Source organism: Corvus hawaiiensis, chromosome 1 (genome assembly GCF_020740725.1).
Source record: "Corvus hawaiiensis isolate bCorHaw1 chromosome 1, bCorHaw1.pri.cur, whole genome shotgun sequence".
NCBI lineage: Eukaryota > Metazoa > Chordata > Aves > Passeriformes > Corvidae > Corvus > Corvus hawaiiensis.
The window spans coordinates 48,305,162-48,329,823 of NC_063213.1; the positions used below are offsets into that span (position 1 = coordinate 48,305,162).

A 24,662-nucleotide genomic window follows, 5' to 3' on the forward strand; every position below is an offset into this window, starting at 1 on the left:
AAATGGGGGTTTGTGTTTTTTCTTGAAAGCTTCATGCTAGCAACTTCCACTGGAAAAAAACCAAAACAAAACCAAAAAAGCTAACAAAAAAAAAAAAATCCAGAAGAGAAACAAACATGCCTCTTAAAAAATTTGGAATATAAGAAGAGTGCTAGAAGTTGTGAGCTTCTCAGCAGCTGACAATAAATCAACTGGTGCACGCTGCTGTAAATTCTGGAGCCTTCTCCCAGGGAATATTCTTGCAGATTCCTGAGGTCTTGTTGGTTTCACAGGGACAAAAAATCCCCCACAACAGGCTATAGCCATCCAGCAGGGATGAGGTCGTGGAAGTCTGTTGGCTTGTCAAATAATCAAAGTTCTTGTGTTCAGAAATAGGCTCTTTACCTCTTCCAAGGTGGGAATGTGCCTCCTATCTGTAAAAGGCATATAGGTGCCTTTTACTTAGTGGCTAGAAAAAAGAGATTCATGTATGAATTGTGATCACAGAGTACTGAAAAGACTGAAATCATACAAAGGGCAGAGTGGTTTGATGTTTTAGGATGTTAGCAGGTAAAAGAACAATACTAAATAATAAATTAACATCCGCATTTGAAATGAAGGAGCATCACTGAGTACATTAGCGATGTAGCCTTAGGGGGGACCGAGCTTTGTATGGCAAGCAGAGCTACCTCTGGAGCAGCTGTGAGGACAGTGAAGCCCCCATGCAGCCCGTGCAGTCCCAGGTGAGCCTGGCAGTGGAATCCCCCATGCTCAGGCTGCTACTGAGGCCATGCCGGAGGTTTTGCAGTGGGCTGAGTGATTTTGGTCTTAGGAGCAGCCTAGGGCAGTGGAGAAGCATGTCTGCTGAAGGTGGTTTAGGGGCTGTTGTGCCCAGAAAGCAGGCAGTCCTGGCTCCAAAGATGGGTTTCACAGCAAGCTCAAGGGCTGAAGCTGGAGCTGTGTGGCACGAGGGGTCTGGCAGCAGCGCTAGCTTGAGAGGTGTCCTGTCCCCTGCCTGCAGCCTGGGTGCTCTGCTCTCAACCAGGTCATCAAACCCAGCCAGGTTAGTAATAATCCTTTGCCAATCCACAAATCCCGAATGCTTTATGGTCGCACAGAGGGGAACAGTCAATACAGGGGGTGCGGGACAGCCAGCCGTGATGGGGAGCTAAACTGGCTTCCTGGAATGGCCATGTGGGTGCCATTCCAGGAGCGAGCTGCTTAGAGATGGGCAGGTGTCCTTACCTGTTGTTTGGCAGCAAAATGGTTAACTGTGATGACAGTCCTTTCTTAAGCATTTAAATAATTAGCTTTCACAGTTAACACCCTATTAAGCCAAAGGGAGGAAGTTCACACCTCTCCTGGTGTTATTGTTTCAGTCTGGCTGGCTGCAGCAGCAGAATGACGCTAGTGCCTTGGTTTGTGTTGGGAAGGTTATCTTTGCAGCCAGAAGGGGTAGAAAGAAGAAATTTCATTTATAGAAAAGGAAGAAAGCACAATAAAGCAAAGCCTCTGGGAAGATTACAACCCTGTGGGTTCCAGGAGTTGCTTTGTGTGGATTTTTTTAAACTGTCCTTCCCACTTTCAGTTGGACAAATGATTCTGCTATATTGAACAAGACTCAGTATTAAAATGAAATAGTGTGATTGTATTATTATCTGACTTTAAAAAATCTTACTCATCAAATGTAATTAATGCAATTAATTTACCTTCAAGTTTGTGGCATAAGGAGTGTGTCGTGGAGGCACTGCTCTGAGGGTAATCTTGGCAGATTCTTCCATAGGCAGGAGAAGGTCTGTAGTGCTGCTGGTGTTACCCTCACTGGATGCCAGCCTGTCTAGCTAAGGTGAGCCCTTTAGCATGTGTGTAGTGCTCCATGCTGCTGGGAAAGACAAATCCTTTCCAGTGCCTTAAATTTACACTAAACTTTGTGGCACGGCTGTAAAAGCAGGGGGGAGCACGGTTAGTTGGTTCCAGCGTGAGCGATGGTTGCGATCCCTTTCCTTTCACACCCCGGTGTGATGGCTGATTCTGGTGAGGTAGCAGGTACCAAATGATTTACCTTGGTTTCTTATTTCTTCATTTATTTTTTTCTGCTGATATAATGATCTGAAATGGAATTACTAAAGGACAAGCCTCTCCCACACAAGAGTTCCCTGTTCTAACATTAGTTTACAGAAGAATCTGCTAGCAAAATCTCAGCTCTGGTCTGAGGGGGCACAAGGAATTCAAATAAGATGATGGCCCTTATGGTCCTTAAGTGACTATAAAACATCAAAGTCCTGAATTCCCTAGACTAATTTGCAAATGGACATATTTGAACTGCACACTAGCAAGCTAATGCTCATTTGACATATTTTTCTTTTGTTCATGGTGACCTTTCCTCCAAAGGAGAAATGCTGCAGGTAGAAAAGGGAATTGGTCACTCTGCATTTGTTTGTATTTTTTTCCCGTCTTTGGTCTCAAGCCTGAACCCAAACATAACATTAAATAGAAACATATAGATCAGGGTAAATCACCTTTGCCTTTCCCTGTTATTGCTGCTTTGTAAAACATGCTGGGATATTTGTATCAGGGAGCAAAGCTGGAATTATGGTGGTGGAGAAGGAAACGTTTGGCTTGGCTCCAAAGTTCACAACTTTTTGAATGTACAGTTCCAGAATCAGCACTTGCCTGGGAAATACTTTCCCATCCCACCCTAAGCTTCCACTCAGTTTTCCTATCATTGGCTTGGCGATGTCAAAAGTTTTTATTAAAAAATAAATAGCCAGCTAACAGTAAGTAGGAAATTATCCTTGAATTCTTATATTTTGTGACAGAAGTTGTATTGCATGCACAATAACCCATGAGGGCAATGCCTGGGCCAATTCAAGGGGTGTCTATGAGTTGTTATGATGTCTAAAAATACTGAAATCAATTTCTAAATATACCAGAATATTTAAAGAAATATTTTAAGAAATATGTGGGTTTTTTTCTGTTTTGTAGACAAACACATAGTAACCTTTTCCTACAGAAACCAAGAAAATATAATTAAGGGTTGTTGCTTGTCTGTGTGGCCACTTCAGCCTTCAAGGGACCTAGTTCTTGTGATGGGAAAAAAGTATGTGATGATGTGATTCCTTGAGTGTTGTTCCCTGGGTGTAGTTAAATGGTTCAGTTGTGGCTGGTTCTTATGGATTTGGATAAGAGGCAGGGAGGACAAAAAAAATCAAGTTTGTGATGGAAATTTCATGAAAAAGAGGCCAAATGCTCATTCTCTCCCAAGAGAGCTGTAAGAACGTCAGTGTGAGATCTGGGACTCTTTTTTTTTCCTTTAAGAAAATATTTACTGCTTCTTTTCTACATTCCTTACACAGTCTAAACAACATTGAAGCCAAGGAGAGCTGGGTTTGGATGATAAACTTATTCAGGCTTTTTTAGAGTTGAATTGTGAAATTGCTGATAAAAAAACTTACTTTTTTTTTTAAGCCATTCGCTTAGAGAACACTTAAACTGAGGCAATTTTCTCGTCAGCTTTAAAACTGCTCATGTTAAAATCGTTCAACACCTAAGGATACCTGTATTCATTGGGGGTTGTGGACATGTACCCTCTTTCTCTTTCCCTTTGTGCCAGGTAAGAGATCTTGCTGCGCTCAGTTCTGGGTGTTTGCTGCTTGTCACTATCTCCCTGGCCAGACACCCTCCACTCACTAAGCTGCCTGCCCAGCCAGGTGTGCCACAGGTGCTGCTCCTCAAATGTTCACTTTGGTTGAAGATGCTCCCCTGGCACAGGGCAGGGAAGGGGACACTTGTAACCGAGGCCTGTGACAAGGAGCCAGTTGGCAGGCACTCACCTTTTCCCCTGGCACAGCTGTTTGTGGAGCGCCCATCTGCTCAGGACTGTTGGAAAAGCTGGCTGGATCAATGTAAATCACTTAAACCTGGATGTGTGATCTTGTTACTAGCAAGGTGCCACTCCTTTAAATGCCGTGATTAATAGCCAGAGTCTGGGGGGATATTTTGTCCATGAGTGCCTACAGCAAATTGATTTTAGAAGAAATCAGAAAATTGAAAGGAGAACTGGGGAAATGTTCTCCTAATGTAAACTTAACAATTTGCGAAATTGCTCAAACAACCGATTTTTAGCATTTGTTAATGCCTTCCGGCATTGCAACGTTCCCGTCTCATGCAGGTTGCTCTGTAGTGGTCAACAAATAGATGTCCTGAACGCTCTGTGTCTCCCACAGGGGCAGTGGGTAGAACAGGGTCATGCATGTCTGGGACTGTGCAAGAGGATGAGGCAGCTCCTGGGGAGGAAGGCTGGGAGTTGGGTTACATGGGAAGGCGCTGCACAGAGCCCCCAGCCTGGCTGGATAGAGTGGGTTGCCTTTAGAAATGCTGCCCTGCACTAGAAAAGCAGGGCCACACATGGCTGTTCAGGCCATCCCTCTCGTTACTGGGTCATTGTGTTGTTCTTTTCCAGGCTGGGGCAGAGATGTGCCACAATGTCCCAAGAGTGTTTTGGTTTCACCAGCTTTAAGTGCTGCTGGGATCTAATGCCCGTTATACATGCTGTCTGTTACAGCTCTAGTCTGACCCTCTGTTTCCAGTATTCACCTTCAATTTCAGAGGTTTGCTTGTAAAGTGATGCCTGCAAACCCAGTGGTGAAGATTTATATCAGAGCTCTGTTTTCCTTTGATAATGGATTTAAAAAGATCCTGGAATGGAATAAACTGTATTGACAGAATGACTTATTTCCCCTTTTATAATTACTTTTTTATTACCTTTTTTTTTTCGATAGCATAACTGTGGGGGAAGAAACAAAATTATATCCTGTATGGTATAGCAATATCAGCAGCAATCCTGGCATAAGAAAAAATAAATCCATACAATTTATTTTAGAGGTCAAGAACAGTCCAAAGTTACTTTTCTTTTAAGTTGGTAGATGCTGCCTGACTGAGGTGTCCTTTCATGAGAGATTCCTTGTTTCTTTAGCTGGATAAACTGCTAGCTCTGATTTTGACCCTTCTGGGGATTACAAGTGTGATACAAATCTTTAAAGTCCAGCAAAACTTGCTGGTGTTAAGTGATTTAACCTATGTTAGCTGAGTGAGGTTGCTGGTTTCTTCTATTGTGCCAGCAGCAAAGAACTTTCAATAAAACATATGCTACCATTTATTTCTGGAGATGACTCTCATGGCTAGTGGTGATGTTAAGATTTAGATCACTTTGCTTACAAAGAATTTTCCAAGTCTAAGGTGAGGGATAAATCTGCTTATTTTGTTTCGTTTGAGCTGATCTTCTGCAATATAATGGAACAAGAGGGAGACCTTATTTTTTTTATTGCTTATGAGTCATGATATCTTGTTACAATGTATGGAAAAGTGGAGTTTCCTTAAATGTCATCGTTTTATCAGGACTAACAGTAGCACGGCTATAACTATTTAGTACTGGATTTTACTGCCTGGGGAAAAATAAAGTATACAGTATTTAGCATTTTTCTAAACCCAATAAGGTGTACTGCAGAATTGCTTTCTGAGCTGCTTTTTTGATGTCTGCAATCACTTCTGGAGCCGATCTCCGAGGGAGTGCAGGGAGACAGTCTGTGTACCTTATAGGATCTGTCTAAAACCACTCCAGGAATTAACTAGAATGCTAAAGTTTAAACATTCCTTGAATGGTCATCCTATTTGATCTAAAGTGGACCATGCCGCTCTGCTGCTTTTTTGTGATTTAAACCTGGCTGCTTCCAATATTCCTCTTTCTTATTTTAGCAATTCATCAAAATGAAGAAAACAGCAGTCAGGAAATAAGAGGACTAGAAGAGCTCAAGGATACCTCTGATGCACAGGTAAATTTGTAAGATTAATGGAGTCTTGGAAATGTTTTCAGATCTACAAGCTGAAGAACTGCTTTCAGTAGCTCTGGGAAATGGATTTTCCTCAATGCTCTGTTCAGGGAGCATGTAGGAGGGACAAAGTCTGCTGGATCTCATCTTATGTGACTATTTAGAATAAGATTGATGATTACTCTGGGAATTAATCCCATGATGTTGCAATTGGACAGCATTCTTCACCTATCTTTCTGCTCCTTTTAGACAATACACATAGCATATACCAGATGTGAAAGTAAAATGAGATGTGTTTTAGGAGGCAAGGGTATATGACATTTTGATTGAATTTTAATCGCTGTAAGTAGGCATGCAATGAAATAAGAATATTTATTAGTCATTCAAGTGCAAGCAACAACCTTCTTCTTTCTTTCCCTAACTGCCCTCATTTGCAACCAAAGCACACTTGATATTGCTCAGAAGAAACTAAACTACCTTTTAGAGTATTTTATTGTGGAATTGCTTACCCTTTTTAATTCTGTGAATCTTTTTTGATTAATCTGCAACTCATTCAATCATTCCGTTCATGCGTTCAAGCTGTGCAAGTGTAACTGTATCACTCATTGTACTGGTACTGATTATTGCTTTTAATTTAAAATTGATTTTTCCTAGTCTTGACTGTTTTTTTCTCCTTCTATTCCTCTTGCAAATGTTATGTTCCCCAGCAGTTGCCACCTTTTCTCCTTCCACTATATGCAGCTCGCAGCTCCTGTCTGAGATTTATCTCCCTAACATCTTGCCAAACTGAAAAGTTGTGTGCAAGAAAGACAGGATTTATGCTGATGTCTGTGAGCAAGCCTGGCTGAAAGGGCACAAGCCATGTAGCCAAGAGTGCATTACAGAGATATAGAAAGGACCCAGAGGGAAACAGTGACCTCACTGCACAAAAAATCTGGCTTTCTGGTTTTTTGTTGGATTCTCTTTTTTTTTTTTTTGGGGGGGGAGGAGGGGTGGGGAGGCAAAGGATTTAGTGTGTACTCAGTTCTACTTAGTTGCTGCAGTTATTACAAATTTCTTGAAAATGTTTGTTCCCATTTGTGACATAGAAAAAGTATGCCAGCTAATAAGATTACCTGAACTAATTATAAAAGCCCATAAAAATTTATTATTGGGACATTGATTTACCCAGATTTTAATTGACTGGAAGCCAGCTTCTAAAATTTGAAAGAATATGAAACGCACTTAAAATTATGCAATTACTAAATGAGCAGTTAACAGAAGCGTTCATGTGCTCTGCTGGGAGAAGAGCAGGGGTGTTACCAAAGCAGTGGTTGCTCCAGTTTGTTAGCACCATAAAAATGACATCCAGTGAAGGCCAAATACAGTTTGTTTTAAAGGAGTGAATGACTTTTTTTCACTTCAGTGGGACTGTACATGTGACTGGAGCAGAGCAAGTGTTCCTGTCTTTTGAGGCAGTGGCATGTGGTTTGTAAGTTTTCAGGTTGATCAAAGGTGAAGTCGGTAATAATTATGTTTTTATCACCAGCTACAGAAAGAGAGAGAGGTATAGTGAAAGAAAACCAAACCACCACAAACCTTCTGTTAATAGAATTGAAAGGTGTGGTGCCTGCTCTAAACACTGCTCTCTGGGACAGACGCTTGATTTACATCGGAGTTAATTGACAAAAGGGGCAGAAGTGTGGGAAAAAATTGGCAAGGGGATTTTCAAAAGCAAACATGCTGTAAACAATGTAAATTATGTAAATAAAAGATCCCCTCTTGTCTGCCTAGGGACGTGTTAATTCACCTCTGTGTCATTGCTAGGATGCTCATTTATGACCTCTACAGAGGGAATATTTTCCAATGGATATGTTGAAACAGAAAGTATGTTGTCAGCATCCTCCCTTTTCCAACCTCAGTAGTGACTAATTTGCTTTCATTCCCATTAAACTTTTAAAAATTTCATTTCAAACATTACATAAACACATTTAATTATAGTGATTTTGGGCCATGAATGGTAGTAAAGCCTTTCTAGTAAAGTATCATTCATTAAGGTAAAGCCAGTTAAATTATGCAACTTTGTGATTTTCACCTTCACATAAGTTAGTAATTTTATCTGGTTTGGTCTACATGAATTACAGGCCTAAGCACCAACAAGGGTTTTGGGGGATGTGTGCCTGTACAAAATGAAAATCAAAATTACTCTTTACAAGTAGGGTGACTTTTGTCTAACAGCTTCCAAAATATTGTCTGAAAATTAAATTTGTATTGAGAAGTGAAAATGACCAGTAATTGGAGACTGCCAACATCTTCCTAACCAGGTTTTAGAAGCTGTCATCAATTAATTATTAATTGACCTGGATGTTTTCTTACAAGTATTTAGCAGACAGATTTGTAGTGGAAAGTCAGCATAAGTGAGAAAATCAGAACTAAAAGTAAAGGATTCAAACTTTTTTTTCTTAATTACGAAAAAACATGTTTAGCCTTTTGTGTTTCAAGTGCATTTTTTACTCCCAGAGCCAAACATATATAATTAATTTAATAATACCTTACCCCTCCCAGAAATTTATTATCCTCTGGAAACCCAATTAAATACATATTTTTTTTCATGTTCTCTGCAAATCTTTAAATTAAAGAGCTATGGTGGAGGAGGGGACGTGTCAAAATGCAGTGTTTCTACTTGGTGGTTATTTGAAACAGGACAATGTGATTCTTCAATGAGATTGCCACTTTGAATACAGACCATATTTGTGGCAGGCCTAATGGGCTTGTCTTTAGAGTTGCTCCTCTGGGGTGCTCATCCATGCGGAAGGCAGAAACACGCTCTGTGTGAACACAGGTGGAGGGCAAGTGGTGGAAGAGAGCGAGACCCAACATTCGGAACCTTGTCTTTCTCTGGGATGTTTGTCCCACTTGAACATACTGAAGCCAACTCTTGCTCCAAAACTGAAGCGCCCCCTCTCTCTTCATAACTTAAGTGGTTTTAACCATTGGGCTTTGCTTCACACTGTGAAGATCAATAAATATTTGTTCAGCCACTCGTAGGTCATGGTCTGCCTTCTTTGGGCACGTGTCCTGGCTCCGGCCAGGATACGGTTCATTTTGCAATAGCCAGGACCCAGAGGTTATTCTATACCACCTCACATCATTGGTGGGGATGGGGGAAGGGATTCCCTTCTGGGTTGGGATATTGTGGAGGAGGGAGTGGTTGGGTATTGTCTGTTGTTGAGGGGTTTCCATGTGAATCATTCGTTCCTTGTACTCTCTGTCATTATTATTGTTGCTGTTACTGTTTGTTTTCTTATCTAGCTGCTGGTTTCAGTAAATTGTTCTTATCTCAACCTGTGATCTTTACCTTTTGTGCCTTCAATTCTCTTCTCCAGCTACCTGCAGGAGGTGGGGGACACGGGAGAGGGGAGGGAGCAAGTGGCACCTGGTTTAGTCGCAGTGGGAGAACTAAATTGGGGACTGCCATTCCTAAACCATGACAGCACAAAACGAAGACGAAAAAAGTGCCTCCACAGTACTAAGATCCCAGATCCAGAAAGACTCCAAATCTTTATCATCCTGAAGTCCTAGCAGGCGATAACACTTTGAAGTTGTCCTTAGCCTACATTACATTGATGTAATACTCTGCTAGAAGCATCCTGAAGCCACAAAATAAGCAGGCTTGGTTTAGCTGATGTCCCCAAGTCATCAAAGTGTTGGAAGTGCAGACTCCCAAGTCTTAGGTTCCCTGTGTAAATTGCTGGAGAAAAAGGGGAATATTAGGAAACAACTGATCTGACCATTTAAAAATGTCTCTGTAGACCAAAAAAAATTCTCTTCCTAAATACCCTCTTTTCTCTATTGATTAAACAAGTCTGGACAACTAGTTCACTATATTCTTCCACATTTGATAAAATCAGTCTTACTGCTGATCTGCAGGGGATAAGAGATGTGTCAGAACTGGTTTATAAACCAGTGTCTTTGATTTAGAAGATAAGGCACTAAACTTAGACTATGTAAGGAATTTGAGATTAGGCAATGCAATTCCTTATTTTCTCAGAGGGTTTCTGACCTTCGAACCAGTGGTTCCTTATGTGGAAAAGCTGGGTTCCTCAGGAGGCTGGGCTCAGGAGGGGCACAGGACATGCAAGGCACAGGCTGTATCTGAAATCTTTTACTTCATCAGAGCAGAAGTGTCTGATGCAGGCTTCTGAGGAAATGTCTTCATCCCAGCTGGAAGAATATAGGCATGTACAAATTACTTTCAATGAGTTGGGTAAGGATGACTCTGGACTTGGTCATGGACCTTATTTTTTTCCATCAGTGTTAAAGCACTTATTCATAAAGTGGATTTGTTTTCTTCTTCAGCTGAAGAAATCTTAACTCCCCACTTCCCTCCTTGGAGAAACTAGCAGACCTGTAGGATGATTTGGGTGGGCACTCTCACACCTTCATCTGTCATGGACAGGAATTTCTCAAGGCCAAAGGATTGGAGCCTGCAGGGTTAGCGTGTCAGGGGATCCCTAGGTTTTGGGGCTGACTCACAAGATGTGTTGTGAATTTTGGAGTAGGTACTGATTCATTTAAACTCAAGGTGAACAGTAGAAAGAAAATGGTGAAGGAAGTGGGGGGAAAATGTTTATTTGCAGATTGCCTTTGAAGTCATATAGCCATATCATAGCTATGCCACATGATGGGCCTTCCCAAGGCATAGGCTGTTCCCATCAGGAAACATCTGGGCTAATACAAGCTGCGTGGTATCATCGCCCCAGGTCTCAGTTATGCAGAGGCTATATCCATAACCAAATCATGGACAGTGATATCGGCCACTGGCTTTGCAGGGAGCAATTTAGCCCATATCAGCTAACTTTGTGCTGAGTCTCTACTGTGCCTGTGTGCAAGCATGAATCCATCTTCTTACATGGATTTATCTGGCATTTTTAGAAAACAACCAGTGCTGAATGTTTTGACAAAACACTATCAGAATAGCTTGACTAACTGTCAGAATATTAGCCCAAAAAATAGTTCTAACATAGCTTTTAAAGCAAATATAATTTCCTCTCCTAAACAAAATTCAAGAGATACAGATTTGTTATTTAGAGAATAAATAAATGTGGCACAACTGTCTTTTAACTCTTGAGTCTTGCATATGTGAAAAATAGTTGGAGTGGGAGCAGAGGGAGTTGTAGCCTGTTATTTTTAGGAGTGCCTTGTGTTGCACTTCATTCTTTTTCCAGGACTGTTCCTGACTAACTTTCCCATGAGTTTTTAACCTCTTGCTCTTGTTCTCTTATGTAACAGGAAACAGGCTGACAGGAACAAATAAAACACAGCATATCTGATAGTTGCACTCAGAGGAGCAGTTGATTTAGTTAGCCCTGCCTTCTTTCCTCCAGAGTAGATGCATTTGGAGATTCAGATGTGCCTCTGTTCCTCTCCAGTTGTTTCCCGGGAAGCAGTGACTTGTTTGTGCTCAGCAAGTGGCACCGAAGTACCGCAAATATGAGAAAACAGATGCATTTCTTTTAAGGTTGAAATTTGTGGCAGTGTCATGTCCTGGGATTGTGGATTTAAGTATCTGTTTGCTCTTTCTCCCACCCTTAAGGCAGGAGTTTTATGCAAGCTTCAGGGAAGAGATGACATCGGACGGATTGAGCTGGTCCAAAAGCTGGCGAGAGAGAACTGCCAGTTTTTGCAGGCGGATAGAAAAGCACTGGAAAAGGCAGAACAAGTAAGACATTTCTTGTTTGGGTTTTTTGTTTCTTTCTGGTAGGGGAGGGAAATTTAGGTCACAAAGCTGAAATAGCAAAGCTGATGGTCAGAATCCAGGGCACACATTAGTCATGGAGCTGTAGCTGCTCTCCTCTGGCGTTTACATTTCTCTAAAGTGCGTTCAGGTCAATAATTGTCAACACACTTAAATTATTATGTTGTCATTAACTGTCGGTTGCTGTTAGTAATATCTTAGACACATATAACAGATGATTTCAGGATGCTTTTTACCAAATTGTTGGGCTCTACGATGTATTTAAATAAAGTATAAGGCATATGAGTGCTTCAAGTACTTACTCTAAATTACCTTAAAATTACTTCACAGTGGGTATATTTGGACGCAAGCATTGGCTGAAACTTTTCAGCATGAATTAAAAAGAATGGTCTGGATAGGGAATTCAGCAGTTTGTGTTTTTTTCTTTTAAATTGTGTTTTCAATCAAAAGTTACACTGAAGAAAGCAGCATTCTGTTTAATGCTTCGGAAAGCACTTATTCAGATGTTAATAACTGGATTGAAAACGCACTGCAACTTGACTGGTCTGCTTATAGGACAATGTCTCCTAATTTTGTTCTCCTAGTGAAGGTTTCTCTCTGATTGCATATTCATCTAAAGGTGCAGAGGATAACAACTGCAAGAAACAACAAAAATCCCATCTAGTCCTCATGTCTCTTGCCATTATGTATATGTAATTTATTCCATTTTTGGCTCACCGGACAGTAGAAAAAAGACACGTGCTTTAGAAAAGAAATACTTTTCAGCTTATCTGCAAGTTCATTCCTACTGAAATAAGGAAAAGAGAATGATGAAATCTTATTTCAGAGTTTCATGCTGTTCTGCTCGGTAGTGTAGAGGGTCTGGTCTGGTGTAGTTAGATGTGTAATTGTATCAGGAGGTGTGCAGAAGGGAGGAGGCAATTAGCCAGGCTAATTCCCCAAGATTAAATTGTTTCTCAGCTGACCTGCCAGCAATGGACATCTGGGAGAATTTCTGTATACCTTTAAACTGTATCCACAAAGCACAATTAAAAGTTTAGGTGCTCAAGCAAAGAAGATTTTAAACCAGGGAAGATTTCTATTGTGTTTTAGGATTTGGAAACAGGATTACAGATATATGGGCATAGATGAGAGGGGACTGTTGGGACTGATACTCAAAAAATTCAGTGGATATTTTTGCTGCTACTTTGGTAGCAGCAAAATGGTCATTGCAAAGGGTGCTGTGAAGGCAGCTGCAGCTGTGTAGCTGCACAGATTACAGTAGAGTTCCAAAAATGGAAAGGAAAGAAGCACTCAGCTTTTCTTCTCCTTTTGAAAAGTATGGTACTTAGCAGTTGCTGCTATTTAGGAGATGAGTGGCTTCAGTTTAGCAGGAGCTCAAGCAATTTGCTCATGCCCGTTCTGAGCAGTATAACACAGCAATTACTGCTCTCAGACAAGGATATGCCTTTAGACCTTTAGGACATGCTTTTAGAGGTGACAGCAAAGAGAATTGTCTCCTGAGAGACTGCAGAAGCCCAGGTCATTCCTCATGTGCCCTTTATTTCTGGGTGGGGAATGTCTTACAGCTAGTGCTGGCAATAATAAATCATGGTGTGCTTCTTCCCCCTGTTCTGCCCTTTGCTGGTTGTTGTAGGGTGGGTCTAGGCAGCCCATGCCCAGACCTAAGGGAGCCTTACAGTCCTCGTTGTGGGTGTGTCTGGTAAGCCCCCAGCTGGACTACTGCCTTCGTTAGGAATAGTCACCAAGAAGGCATACTGAACATGGGCAAGGTTTGTCGTAGCTTCTCAGTTTAGCTGACTCAGGTAACTAACTTTCAGTGGAAAAAATGCACACGTTGCCGTGGCAGGGCAGTGGGTTGCAAATGTTCAGGAAGCTGTGAGCTTCCATCCCTTCCTCTCCCTCCCTTCCTCCCTTGTGGTCTGAGAGCTGATCTGGTGCACGTGCAGGTGACAGGATTTGACTGGCTGGGCAGGGTTCACTGCTCCAGGCAGATATCCCCCCTCTTCTCCAAGGAGAAAAGCAGCAGGCTGAATTGTAGTGAGTACTGCTTGGATCCAGGATTTCAGACCTTCCCACCTCATCCTGCTGCTACAAAAGTGATGGCAGATTCATTGGCATTGGCTTACTATCAGTCCCTTGGACTCACTGTGAATGTTAAGGGAACAACATGTTCAGGGTGTGGTATCCTTATTATGTGCAACATGCCCATCTTTCTTTTTTTTTGTTTGTTTTTAAAAGCATAGCTTATTTTACACTGCTTTCTTAGTAACACAGGGTGATGGGCACTCAGTGCAGGAGTAAAATGGAGATGCTCTGTGCATTTTCCACTGGACCCTCATTTCTCAGCAAGTATCCCTGCACTAAAGCTTTCCCCAGCTTTCCCTCCTGGGGAGCTCAAACTGGGCTTTCTTGGATGATCTGCCTTCCCCAAAGGAATGGCATGCAGTCTGTAAATGAGACGCCTGAACACCCTGCCAGGCTGTTCTCCCTGCCCTTGGAGAGCCTGCTATCCAGGCTTGCCTCCTGGCAGCCCAGCTCAAAGCAGAAATGCTGCTGGCTTGCAGGGCTATGTGTTTCTGTCAGCCTGGGCCAGTGTCACTGTTAAAAGCTGTGGGCTTTATGCCCTGCCTGGAAGTTAAGCTGCTCTTTCCAGGATGGCCAGTGGGAAATTTTGCCTGAAGCAGATTTCTCCTCTAGTTTGTTCTCCTCCAGGAATATGAAAAAACCTCAAAACTCCAACTTGAACATGGGATTAGAATTGTGCATATGCATAATTCCTCTCTGCCGGTACTGTGTCCCCGGTATGTGATGGGAAATGGAGTTGTGGCTCCTCTGGGTGTTATACCCACTGTGTTTCTAAAGCAGGTCTCTTCAGATCAGTACAGCCTCACATGGGTTTCCAGCACTAACAGAAAATATAAATGTATTACAATTGAGCTTTTATGATTCTTGTACTTTCCTGTGAAGAAGAAAGGGTTCTCAGCCTAATTGAATTTGGTACTGATTTGGTACCCCAATACTCTTTGCAGTACAGTGAATGAGGTGTGGCATGTGATAGAGAGCTAGACTGGATGACTAGGAGGACTGGTAAACTCTCCTGTCATTCAAATAAATAGTCACCATCTTCATCTCAGTTTGAGGACAGAAGTTAATGACTCACTTAAAGAAGATAGATGACAGATGTGTATGCACAAGTGGTTTTCAAGCAGATAAAGTACCTAGAGGTGTTCTTTAAGGTGTGGTGTTGGAGGTCTCTGGTCCACAAGGAGCAGGTGAAGCATGGATTGGTTTGGGTTTCTAGTTCAGGAGATGAAATGTAATTTTTTTCTCAGAAAAAGCAGATGGTCTGGAAGAGGGAAAATACGTGACAGCTGCCTGGCTCACTGGAGAAAAACTTGGTTTGGAACTGTAGTGGGTGGGAAAAGGGATTCCTTTAGTCTGGCTGTGTTCTGGAGGCTGTAAAATTGGGATATGTATATATATCTAAGATGATTTGTACAAAATCAGAAAGTCCATACTGCTTTTTTTTTAAAGTTTTCTGGTATGCTATGGTTTCTTTTCACATTTATGGTCTGAACGAAAAAGAGCTTTGAACAACTCTCCTAATTTAAGAAGTTCTGTGCTCAGTCTCTGTTATATGTGAGCTGCTTAATTGATTTTGACACTGGAAGCTGACAGTGACCAGGTTAGATTGGTATTTTGGAACTGGTGTTCCTTGGTAGCACACAGTGCCAACATCTTCTCTGGTGAATAGAGTGTTTGCAAAGTGCTCTAGCCATAATGGTGCTCCCAGACTTGTAGAGAAAAACAAAAACTAAATTACAATGATTTTTTTCTCTCCACTCGCACTTGCTAATGTGTTAGAATAAGGTGCTTAATTAAGGCACTGAACCTACCGTATGTGTTAGGTTTCCTAAAACTTCAGCTTTGCTAATGAGTAGAAAGTAAATAGTACTAAATAAGCTTCTAAATAGGCAGATAAGCTTATTCTCTGTGCTTTTGCATTCCTACAATGTATTGATAAATAAATAAAGTGAAATGATTGTCTAAAATACACAGAAATTATTTTAGTATCAAATATGGGATAGAGTAAAAAAAACTATGCAAGCTTGCAGTTCTAATTTTATCATTACATGCAAATCATAACCCTCGGGAAATGTGAAACTGGATATTTGTATTTTTATGTAATTTAAATATTTCATTTCCTTAAAAAAATTACTTTGACAGAAAATAGATGAAAAATCTGTATTGAAATATTCAGCTACAGAGCGAGCCTGCTTTTTGGAGAGGTTTGCTTATTATTAGCATTAATTATAATATAGAAAGCAAGCTGTGTATGTAAAGCCATTCGAAGTAATTTATCATAGCTTTTTCCCTCCAGCATACATTTGGGATGCATTCGAGACATATTTGCACTAAACCATAGTTTTTGAAATTCCTTTTAGTCAGCTACAACTCAGTTAAAGCATGCCTTTATAACAGATGTGAAAATGCGTTGTACAGTATTTCCAGTTAATATTTCAATGAAGTGTTGCTCTCATTAAGAAAATCATGCCTGTTTATAGTGTCATAGTAAAATTGTAAAAGGGCTTTTCACCTCAGCAAATGGGGAGAATATTCTTTAGATTATAGTATCATTTTCATAGTCAGATCCACTGAATAAGACGTTCACAAACTGACAATAATGTTCAAAGGAGGCTCTTCCAGTACTTCCCTGAATCAGTAGGAAGGGGAACATTTCCTAAATCCACCCTGTAATCCCTTTACAGATTAATCTATATATTAATTAGAATTATGTACTGTTTAAAGGTACATAAGTACATACAGCTTGAGTGTATTGATTCTGTGACTTAATTCAAGATGAAAGAGATATATTATATGAGGCAGGTATGTTTTCAGAAAGAAAACAGATACTGAAGAACAGTTCTGTTAATTTGCTGGGTACTAACTTTTGTAGTCAGTGGTCTCATTAGGAAGACAGATGATTTGCTCATTGAAGCAGGTTAGTGGTTGAGCTGAAGCTGTTAAAAGGCTCACAACAGAAGATTAATGATTTAGAGCCTTGGGTTGTATGGATTACTCACAACCAAGGAATTTTTTAAGGAAATTCCAGCCATGACACACCAGGGATATTTTTAGGGTGCCCAGCTGGACGCCTGCAAGGAGACAAGAATCAATGTCAGGACATGTCCAGAGCTGCAGCTTTTGTTAGCTTGACAAAGCTGTGGCATTGTGCTGATGTACTGCTGGATTGATGGTCAGTAATCAGGGCTCTGATGGAAAAATATTCTTTAAAATACATCAAATGACGTCTGAATACAGTCAGGGACTGACATCTGTGCATTACTTTCTAAAAACATGATCACTTTTGTTGTATCTGCTCTGCTTGGGACAGACCTATTGAGTAGCTTGGGAGCAGATTTACTACTTTTGACTCTTGGCAGCTGCTCTGCATCTCTTGCAGAGCTGTGGGTCAAGTGGTCATAACAACTATAGCACAGTTTTGCAAAAACTTTCATGGCTTGAATAGCTATGAGGTGCTGTAGATGTCTAAAGTCATTTCAACAGAACGGACTTGGCATGTCAGCACGGGAGTTCGCTATTTCTCTTTATACCTCTTAGACCCACCAGCATCAGCAGAGAGAGCTGTACCAGGGTAAGATGATCGTTTGCAAATTTAGCCTTCAATTACAAGCCAAGAAAAAAATGAATCTGTCAATGAGGTTGTCAGTTTATACCTCCTTGTTGAGTAAGAGTTAGGTACATGTTTGCTGTGGAGGTAACCTGAAGTTCAAGTCTCTGGTCTGAATCAGGGGAAACAGGGAGTGAAATCTAGTTCTGTCATGTTCTGAAGAGAATGTCCTATTCCAGATAGTCGATTTTTCATCTGCTGGAATGAATGCATAGCCCCAGGTGATCACCTGTTCTTCATAAGCCAACCTGTTTATGTTCTGAGAAGAAAAGGTTTCTGCAGGTCCCAAGATTTTGTTTTTTCTAGTACGGAACAGGCACAGGCATCTTTTTGAAATGGAAAAAGTTTGCCAGAGATAAAGATCCTTCTGCTCAGATGTAGGACTGGGATCATTTGCATGCTAGGAAAATCCTTGTTTCAGTCTTTTGCAGCACTTTTAAAATAATAACAGAATTATTCTTATTTGCTACATACTTTTAAGAGGACTTACCATTCCTTTTGTTGAGTCTGCTTAATGTGGCCAAAGTTTTGGAGGAGAATGTCCTCTTGCCAGGAGTGCAAAATAGTGGTGAAATTATGTGATCCTTCTCCTTGTAAAAAAAAGCACTAGAGTCATTCTTGTGCTCCCACGATATGTTGTGAACACAGCATAGGAACGCATTGAGTGGAAACCTCACTATTTTTCTTGAAGTCAAGTTACATATTCCCACAATACTTTCTTTCCTCCAGATGCTCATCATGGTGTTTAAAAGAAAAGAAAGGCTAATTTTCTCCTCTTTGATTTATTCTGTAACATTATACTACTTTGTATAGGAGGAAATTCCACATACACATTTTGCATGTTAGGCTTTCTTTAGAGTGGAATGGTGACTCATTCTTGTGTGGGAAAATAACTTAGCTCCTGTGTTGAAAGGGGTAAAAAGGGCATATAGTATTTAGCAGGCTAAAACCTGGGAGCCAGAACTTTGAATTTTTATTTTTGACTCAGTTGGTTATTTAATAAATAAGCTTCTTCAAATCTCATCACTTTTCTGCACCTTTGTTTACCCAGGTTAAAATGAGGTCTTAAATATGTGGAACCTTGAAGGGTGCCATAAAACCCATAGTGGTTAATGAATGTTGAGGAATTGCTTTGGGATCCTTGAGACGTGGTTCAGGGATCCCAAGGAAGCTGCAAGTGGGTTGAAATGTTGACAGACAGGGGGATCATTTTTTAAAATCTTGAGCATAGCTGAGGTGAGGCCAAACAGTTGCAGTCACTGTGCAGCCTCTGGGTCCTCAGGCACCGCTTCAGGGGCTGTGCTGCCCCAAACGCTTGTCCCCAGCCCTGGGCTGGCCCATGTGGTGCTCCTTTGTGGAAAGACACTGGGAATAATGAAGCTGAAAAATAAAATAAATACACCTTCCTTGTGGGGTTATTTTCCAACTGGATTGGTTCCCCTCACATTATGGGGAGATGGATATGGGGTGAGAATGAGATATGGTGTCAGGGATGACCTGTGCTGGCGAGAGCTACTCTGCTGCTCCTGGTGAAACACAGTCATCCTCCTTAATTCCCCAAAGCCTTGTGATTTACCCAATCCAAAAACTGAACTGGATCAAATGAAATGTCCTTGCATTTTTTTGGTTGGCAGTATTTTAATCTAGATCCTGTGTTTCACCGAGTGGCTTCATGAAGGCACACACGTGCAAAGAAGGGGGTGAGTGATGAATGGGGGTCAACATCCAGGAGCAGGGAGAGGACAGGAGTGTTGTTTATCATGGTCAGCACTACACAGTTCTGGTGGTACCACGACTGAAAGCATGGTTCCTTGGTCCTGCCCTTCCTCCATTTATCCACATGAAGAAGTAGAGAAACTCTTTGAGAGCTGCAATCTGCAGGTTGTCACTGTCCTCTGCTTCTGTGTTTCTCTCCAGATTTTGAACCACTAATCTGCTTGTGTTTCTAGACTGTCGAAAGGCTTACAGAGAATCAATCTCATAGTCTCCCTCTAGAGAAGTAGAAATTACCAGTTTATGAATTCAAAGCACCTGCTCTTTTGTTTTCTGACATTAAATTGCTCCTCTCTCTGTGTGATAAATACATTTGATGACATTCTGAATGTTCCTTTCTCCATTTCCTGATTTATGACATCAATAAATTCCCAGTTATGCTGATAATACAGTGGATGTGTCCTGCCATCTACTTCTGTAAAGCTACTTCTACCTTTTTTCTGGGAAGTCCAAATAACAAAGGTGTCTGGATCTCTCTGTCAAGTTGATACCTTTTCCTGGTCTTAAAATCGAGAATCAAACATAGTTAGAAGGGAAAAAGGGGTTTCACCTTGGTATTTATTTTAAGGATCCTGAGGTGCACCACATCCAGGTGGAATGCACCCCAATGCACACCCCAATGCACACCCCCAATAGATCTGGTATAACATTATAGGTCTTACTAATTAGCATACCTATCAAAGATTCCCCAATGAGAGGCTCGAGTGAGCCCCTCTCCCCAAGGAACCTTCCCCTGGATGGTTCTATCTTAGTTTACAAAGTGTTTGGGGCATTCTGATTCCTAACTACGAAGCTTCTAAAATGTTTAGTCTCTTAGCTTGACAAACAAGTCTAAAAATGTAGGCTAAAAACCACTAAGAATACAGAAGTTGTAAAAAGGTATAAAAGGGGTATAAAAGGGGTATAAAAGAAAAGGCAAAAAATCATCATGGCATCAAAGTTAGGGAATTTGTTACCTAAATTCAAGGAGATTAAAAAGAAAAGTTGATCATGCTTTGACTATGTACCATGCAAACTTAGGTCAGAAATTTCAAGCAGTTTCTGAATTTCGGAAGTAATTTTGTCCTTCGCCTTTCAGTGATGCAGAACTTTTAAGTAATTCACAGCTTTACCAGACTTTTCTTTTGGAATTTAAACCAATCAAGAACATCTCATTTTGGCTCATAGTCTGGACCTGGCTGAAAAGAAATATCCAAGATAACTGGAAAACTTTTTGATAGGCTAGAATCTGATGGCTGTCTACCACAGCTTCCTCTTTGGAAATTGTCTGAGATTTGGTAGTCTGCCCAGAGATCAGTCATGTAAAAAGGATTCAGTGCTTCAGGTTTCCTTTTTTTCTCTTTCTTTTTCCTCCTATCCTCCTGAATAAGTTCAGGAAGAACGTTCAGTTTCATTGCAGATTTGGGCCAGTAACGCAGAAGATACCTGGCGAGTGTCATTAAACAGGTGAACACATTTCTACATGTCAAGCTTTGCTTTGTTTGGAATAGAAACTACACAGGAGCAAATTCTGTAGTAAGATCTGGAGTTTATGCTAAAGTCAGTGTGATTCCAGTGGCAGGATGCTCTGGAGTCTATGAGGCCTGTGTCAGGACCTCATTGGAATAAATGCTGACAGCATTTGTTGGCATCTGTTCCTGCAGACACGCTCTGGAGACCACCTGGAGCATGCCAGTGGGGAGACAGCCTTTTTCCTATGTTCAGCTGCTTCTCCTGGACCAGAGTCAGGCTATCTGCACTGAGGACTTTTTGGAACAGTGGCAGCTGTAAAGTGGCTATCTCTGCCTCCATTGTTGGAACCACATACACAGCAGGAATGTAAGGACACTTTGACCTTGTATTTTTTGCAGGCTTCTTTTTTTTCCCTAGGATTTATTTATTTTAATCATGAAACTTCCCTAAAATCTTCCCCCAAACAGTCTTTTTGCTATGGCCATTCTGTCACTCACTGTGCCTCCATTTTAAAGTTTAATTCAGCCCCTGCTGATGTTAATAGATATTTTTTTGATGAGAGTAGGGTATAGCCTGTAGGGTCTAATGCTTTTGTCACACTATAGCCATGGAAGGTGGTGGCATTTTGCAAGATGTGCTTGACACATGGCCACCTGTGGAGGACGCTGATTTGGTAGCAGTTAATACACCACTTGCATCCATTTTTCTTGGTTCTGTGTGGCAGCTCAAAGAGCAAAGGAGTGAAAACCCAGGCGATTAGTGGTAGTTTTGCTGACTATCTGCCTCTAAATCAAAGCAGGTATTCCCCTCTCCTTCCTCGCTTAGCGTTCCTACCGCTGTGTGCAGCACCTCCTGTATTCTAATTCACAGCACATGAAAATGTGGTCTCAAGTGCATATGCACAGATTTCATTTTAACTACTCAGTGAAAAATTTTAATTAGGTGTTTCATGTGGAAACATGAAACAGGGTTTGAAATTAGCAATGACCTTGCAGCCTTCCTCGAATATATTTTCTGATACTGTGCAGCAGGCAGTTCCCAGCTCCTTTTGTCACTGCCTGGAACGTGAGCATCCGAGCGGGGAAGGCTCTGACGTGTGGGAGCGGCAGCAGTTGCTGGTTGCAGGAAAAAGTACTTTAGCCTCTTTTGATGACTGGGAAAATAATAGGATGACCTAACTCAGGAAGAGCATGAATAGTAGCTGGTAATTCCTTTAACAGCTTGCTGAAGATCAAATCTTAGATGGATTTCCAGTCTCTGAACAAGGGTAAGCCCTGAACAGGGGGTGATGCTGAGCTACACAGCCCTGTTTGATCAAGGGAAGGGCCCACAGCTCACATGCCTTTGTTGGCTGCTGAGCATCAGCTCTGTCCCCTGCCAGCCTAGCTGATGCTGCTTTCTCATTTGAGGTGGCTGGACTGAGAGCACCATCCCTCATTTAATCTCCATTTTCCCTGGGAGGTGAGGGGAGTAGACCTGTGTATTGTATCAGGAGCAGCATTCCTACGTAGTCTGTTGCTGGGATGAACAAAGAAGAACCTGCTCTTTTTGGCAGAGTAGGAGACAAGCACAGAATGCAAATGTGCATCACCTTTTTGGTTTGGTTGCAATATCACAGTGTCTCTTCTGTTTTTAGAGGCACTAATATTTGTTCAATGAGTACAGCATCAGTTTAGGCCTTTTTACAAAATACTTTTGATATTGCAAGTAGGGGATTATTCACCACAGGAATGTTTAAAACATATATGTGGAAACAGATACAACTGTTAAATCGATTTACTGTTTGTAATATATGCTGTTTGGCCATATTAGCAAGTTAATAGAGACTAGATGTGGTCAGGGTCAGAGAAGACACTAATCAGAGCTGACTGAAGTGGACAGAATTTCAGTTCTCATATGCAAAGCTTGGTTGTTCAGGCTTTGAGCTAAAAAACAGATAAATTCAGGCCTGGGCTTCCTTGTGTGCATAGCAAATAGCTGGAAAGTGTGCCGACACTTTGGCTTTGTCTCCTCAGGTGAGAAAACTGAATCTTTTCAGTGGAATCCACACATTAATTCAGTCTGTCTAAAAATCTGCCAGGCTCTATGCAGTACCTGTATCGAGCTAATCACTGGGCTATATTGATTTCTTTTTGGTTTCTTGGATTTTGATGAACTTATATAAAAGAAGCATGTGGCTTCTAAGCAGAACTCTATTTGCAGTGAGTTCTTTACTCCTATTTCCCACCGAGACAGAAGAAGTAAATTAAGCCTAGGTAGAAGGTTTTCCTACCTGCTTTTTTATTGGCATTGCAAGATTTTTCCAGCAGAGTTTGAGCAGTGTCCAGTGCTGCACTGGGAAGCTATCAATTTCTGCACATTGCAGGTGATGGCCTCCTGCATCTGGGGCCTTTTTCAGGATTTCACTAAGGACATGGCAGAATCCTTCTCCACCAAGAAATTTGCAGTGCTCATGGTCCCCCAGTTCTTCTTCTGTAGAGACACCTGCCTATGTGTGCATGTGCTGTACATATTTATTCATTAAACAAACTGCATACCTTGCTAAAAGCAAAGATAATCTCTTACTTATGAGTAAGACTACTTATGGAACCCTTTTTCACACTGTAGAATGAACCAGTCATTTAAACACACAATTTCAGTTGTTAGCATAAAGAAGCTGTTTTCTCCTGCTGACCCATCTGTTCTGACAGTCCTCTCCTCCTCTTCCTCTTTTCAGATTGCATCAGGTTTTTGTCTAGCAGATTCTGAAAAAGTTTCAACCTCCTTTTCAGTTTGTCAGATTAAAACCTGAGTCTTGGTCATCAGAAGGGGTTTTTGAGTAGTTAGAGTGCACTGGGTGGCTGAGTGATACTACAGATAGTTTGAAGCAGCTACCCTTTTTAAGTCTGAACACCTGAACCACCTGCAACTTGCTTCAGGTGGCAGTTTTTTAATGTGTGATACTCAAATCAGGTACTTTCTTAAAAATGACCTCTATAAACTCTTTCTCAGAGCATCAGCTATCGCTCTTATTTCCAGGGACCCCTAAAGATCTGCCTCTGTTACTTCGTTTTAGACACTTCCTTGTTGGAATGTATGCAGGAACTGGAGGAACATGTTCCAATTTCACAGCAGAGCTGTGGGTATGTGTGCTGATTTGTGTGGGATCCGCAGCCATCCGTAGAGCAGAGCTGCTCTGCTCTTGCACTGGGTGGCCGTATGCTCCCTGTAACTCGTCTGTTCTCACTCACCCACCCTCAGCTGTCACACAGGCACACATATGTATATGTGCAGTTATGACTGTCTCTTCCCCAGACCAAAACTTAGTTTTCTACTATGTAGGGAAAAAGGCTACAGTTTCACCACACCATTTTCCTTTGCAGCTGCTGTAGCAATGCTCTCCAGTTCTGTCTAATAGTTTTACTGGTTAATCAATTGACACATACTGTTTTTATTGCAGTGACATGTAAATAGTAAATATTTGCATTAGACAAAAGTTACACAGTAAATCATGCATATAATTGTTGTTTTAAAATGCTAGTAGTTTTTAATCTGTGTGATGTTCAATATATATTAAGGATCCCCTAAGAATAGAAACAGTGAAACAAATAGCAATTTACTCATTTAAGTATGTAAAAATTCATGTCTTACCTGATGTAAGAGGAAATGAAGATTCAGCATTTCAACAGAAGTATCAAAAATCTGTAAAAGTTGCTTGACTATTTTATTGTCAAAATTAACTCTAAAATCATAGGCATTTGCAGTCTTCCTTGTAGTTCATTAATGCTGCAGTTTCCGGTATTCCAGTGTTCTCGCGTGTGGAAAAGATCTGCATCAAATGGTTGGATGCCCAACCTGCTTGAAAAAAATCCTATTGATTGAAGTCTAATAATACATCCCATTCCAGAGTTTCTTCATTTAGGTAATTTTGTGAACTCAGCAGAACATGCAATACTGATATGTCCATATCACCTTTGCTTTTGTAAGAAATAATTTGTTCCAATTATTTTATTTTCTTTTTCGTGCACAGGTTAAGTGCTTGCTACAGCAAAACTTCTTCACTTTCCTACCTTAGACAATATACTTAATGAACTTTATCTCTATTGCTTTGTTAAGGGCAAAGAGCTAGGAGCTACCTCTAAAAAGACTAGGGCTTTTATGGAAATGAAAGAACCAAAGACTTGCTTCATCATGGGAAATCACTGCCAAATGTCGTGTG

At 41.1% G+C, this 24,662-nt stretch overlaps 1 protein-coding gene and 1 long non-coding RNA gene across 4 annotated transcripts in view; one reads left to right on the forward strand and one right to left on the reverse strand.

Annotated features, from left to right (window-relative positions):
* The window catches only part of RAPGEF5 (Rap guanine nucleotide exchange factor 5), a 159,499-nt gene that overhangs the window by 54,945 nt on the left and 79,892 nt on the right, over window positions 1-24,662 (forward strand). For 2 of the 3 annotated variants that reach the window (XM_048303609.1, XM_048303627.1), the window contains exons 8-9: window positions 5,734-5,810; window positions 11,383-11,508. In XM_048303609.1, coding sequence (XP_048159566.1) covers window positions 5,734-5,810; window positions 11,383-11,508 — 203 coding nt within the window. The remainder of the gene's footprint in view (window positions 1-5,733; window positions 5,811-11,382; window positions 11,509-24,662) is intronic. The other variant, XM_048303617.1, reaches the window with a different exon arrangement.
* On the reverse strand, window positions 61-24,574 carry LOC125325964. Its single transcript, XR_007203636.1, has 3 exons — window positions 24,095-24,574; window positions 17,730-17,829; window positions 61-448 (listed from the first exon to the last, which is right to left on the reverse strand). It is a non-coding gene; the product is annotated as an uncharacterized LOC125325964 (long non-coding RNA).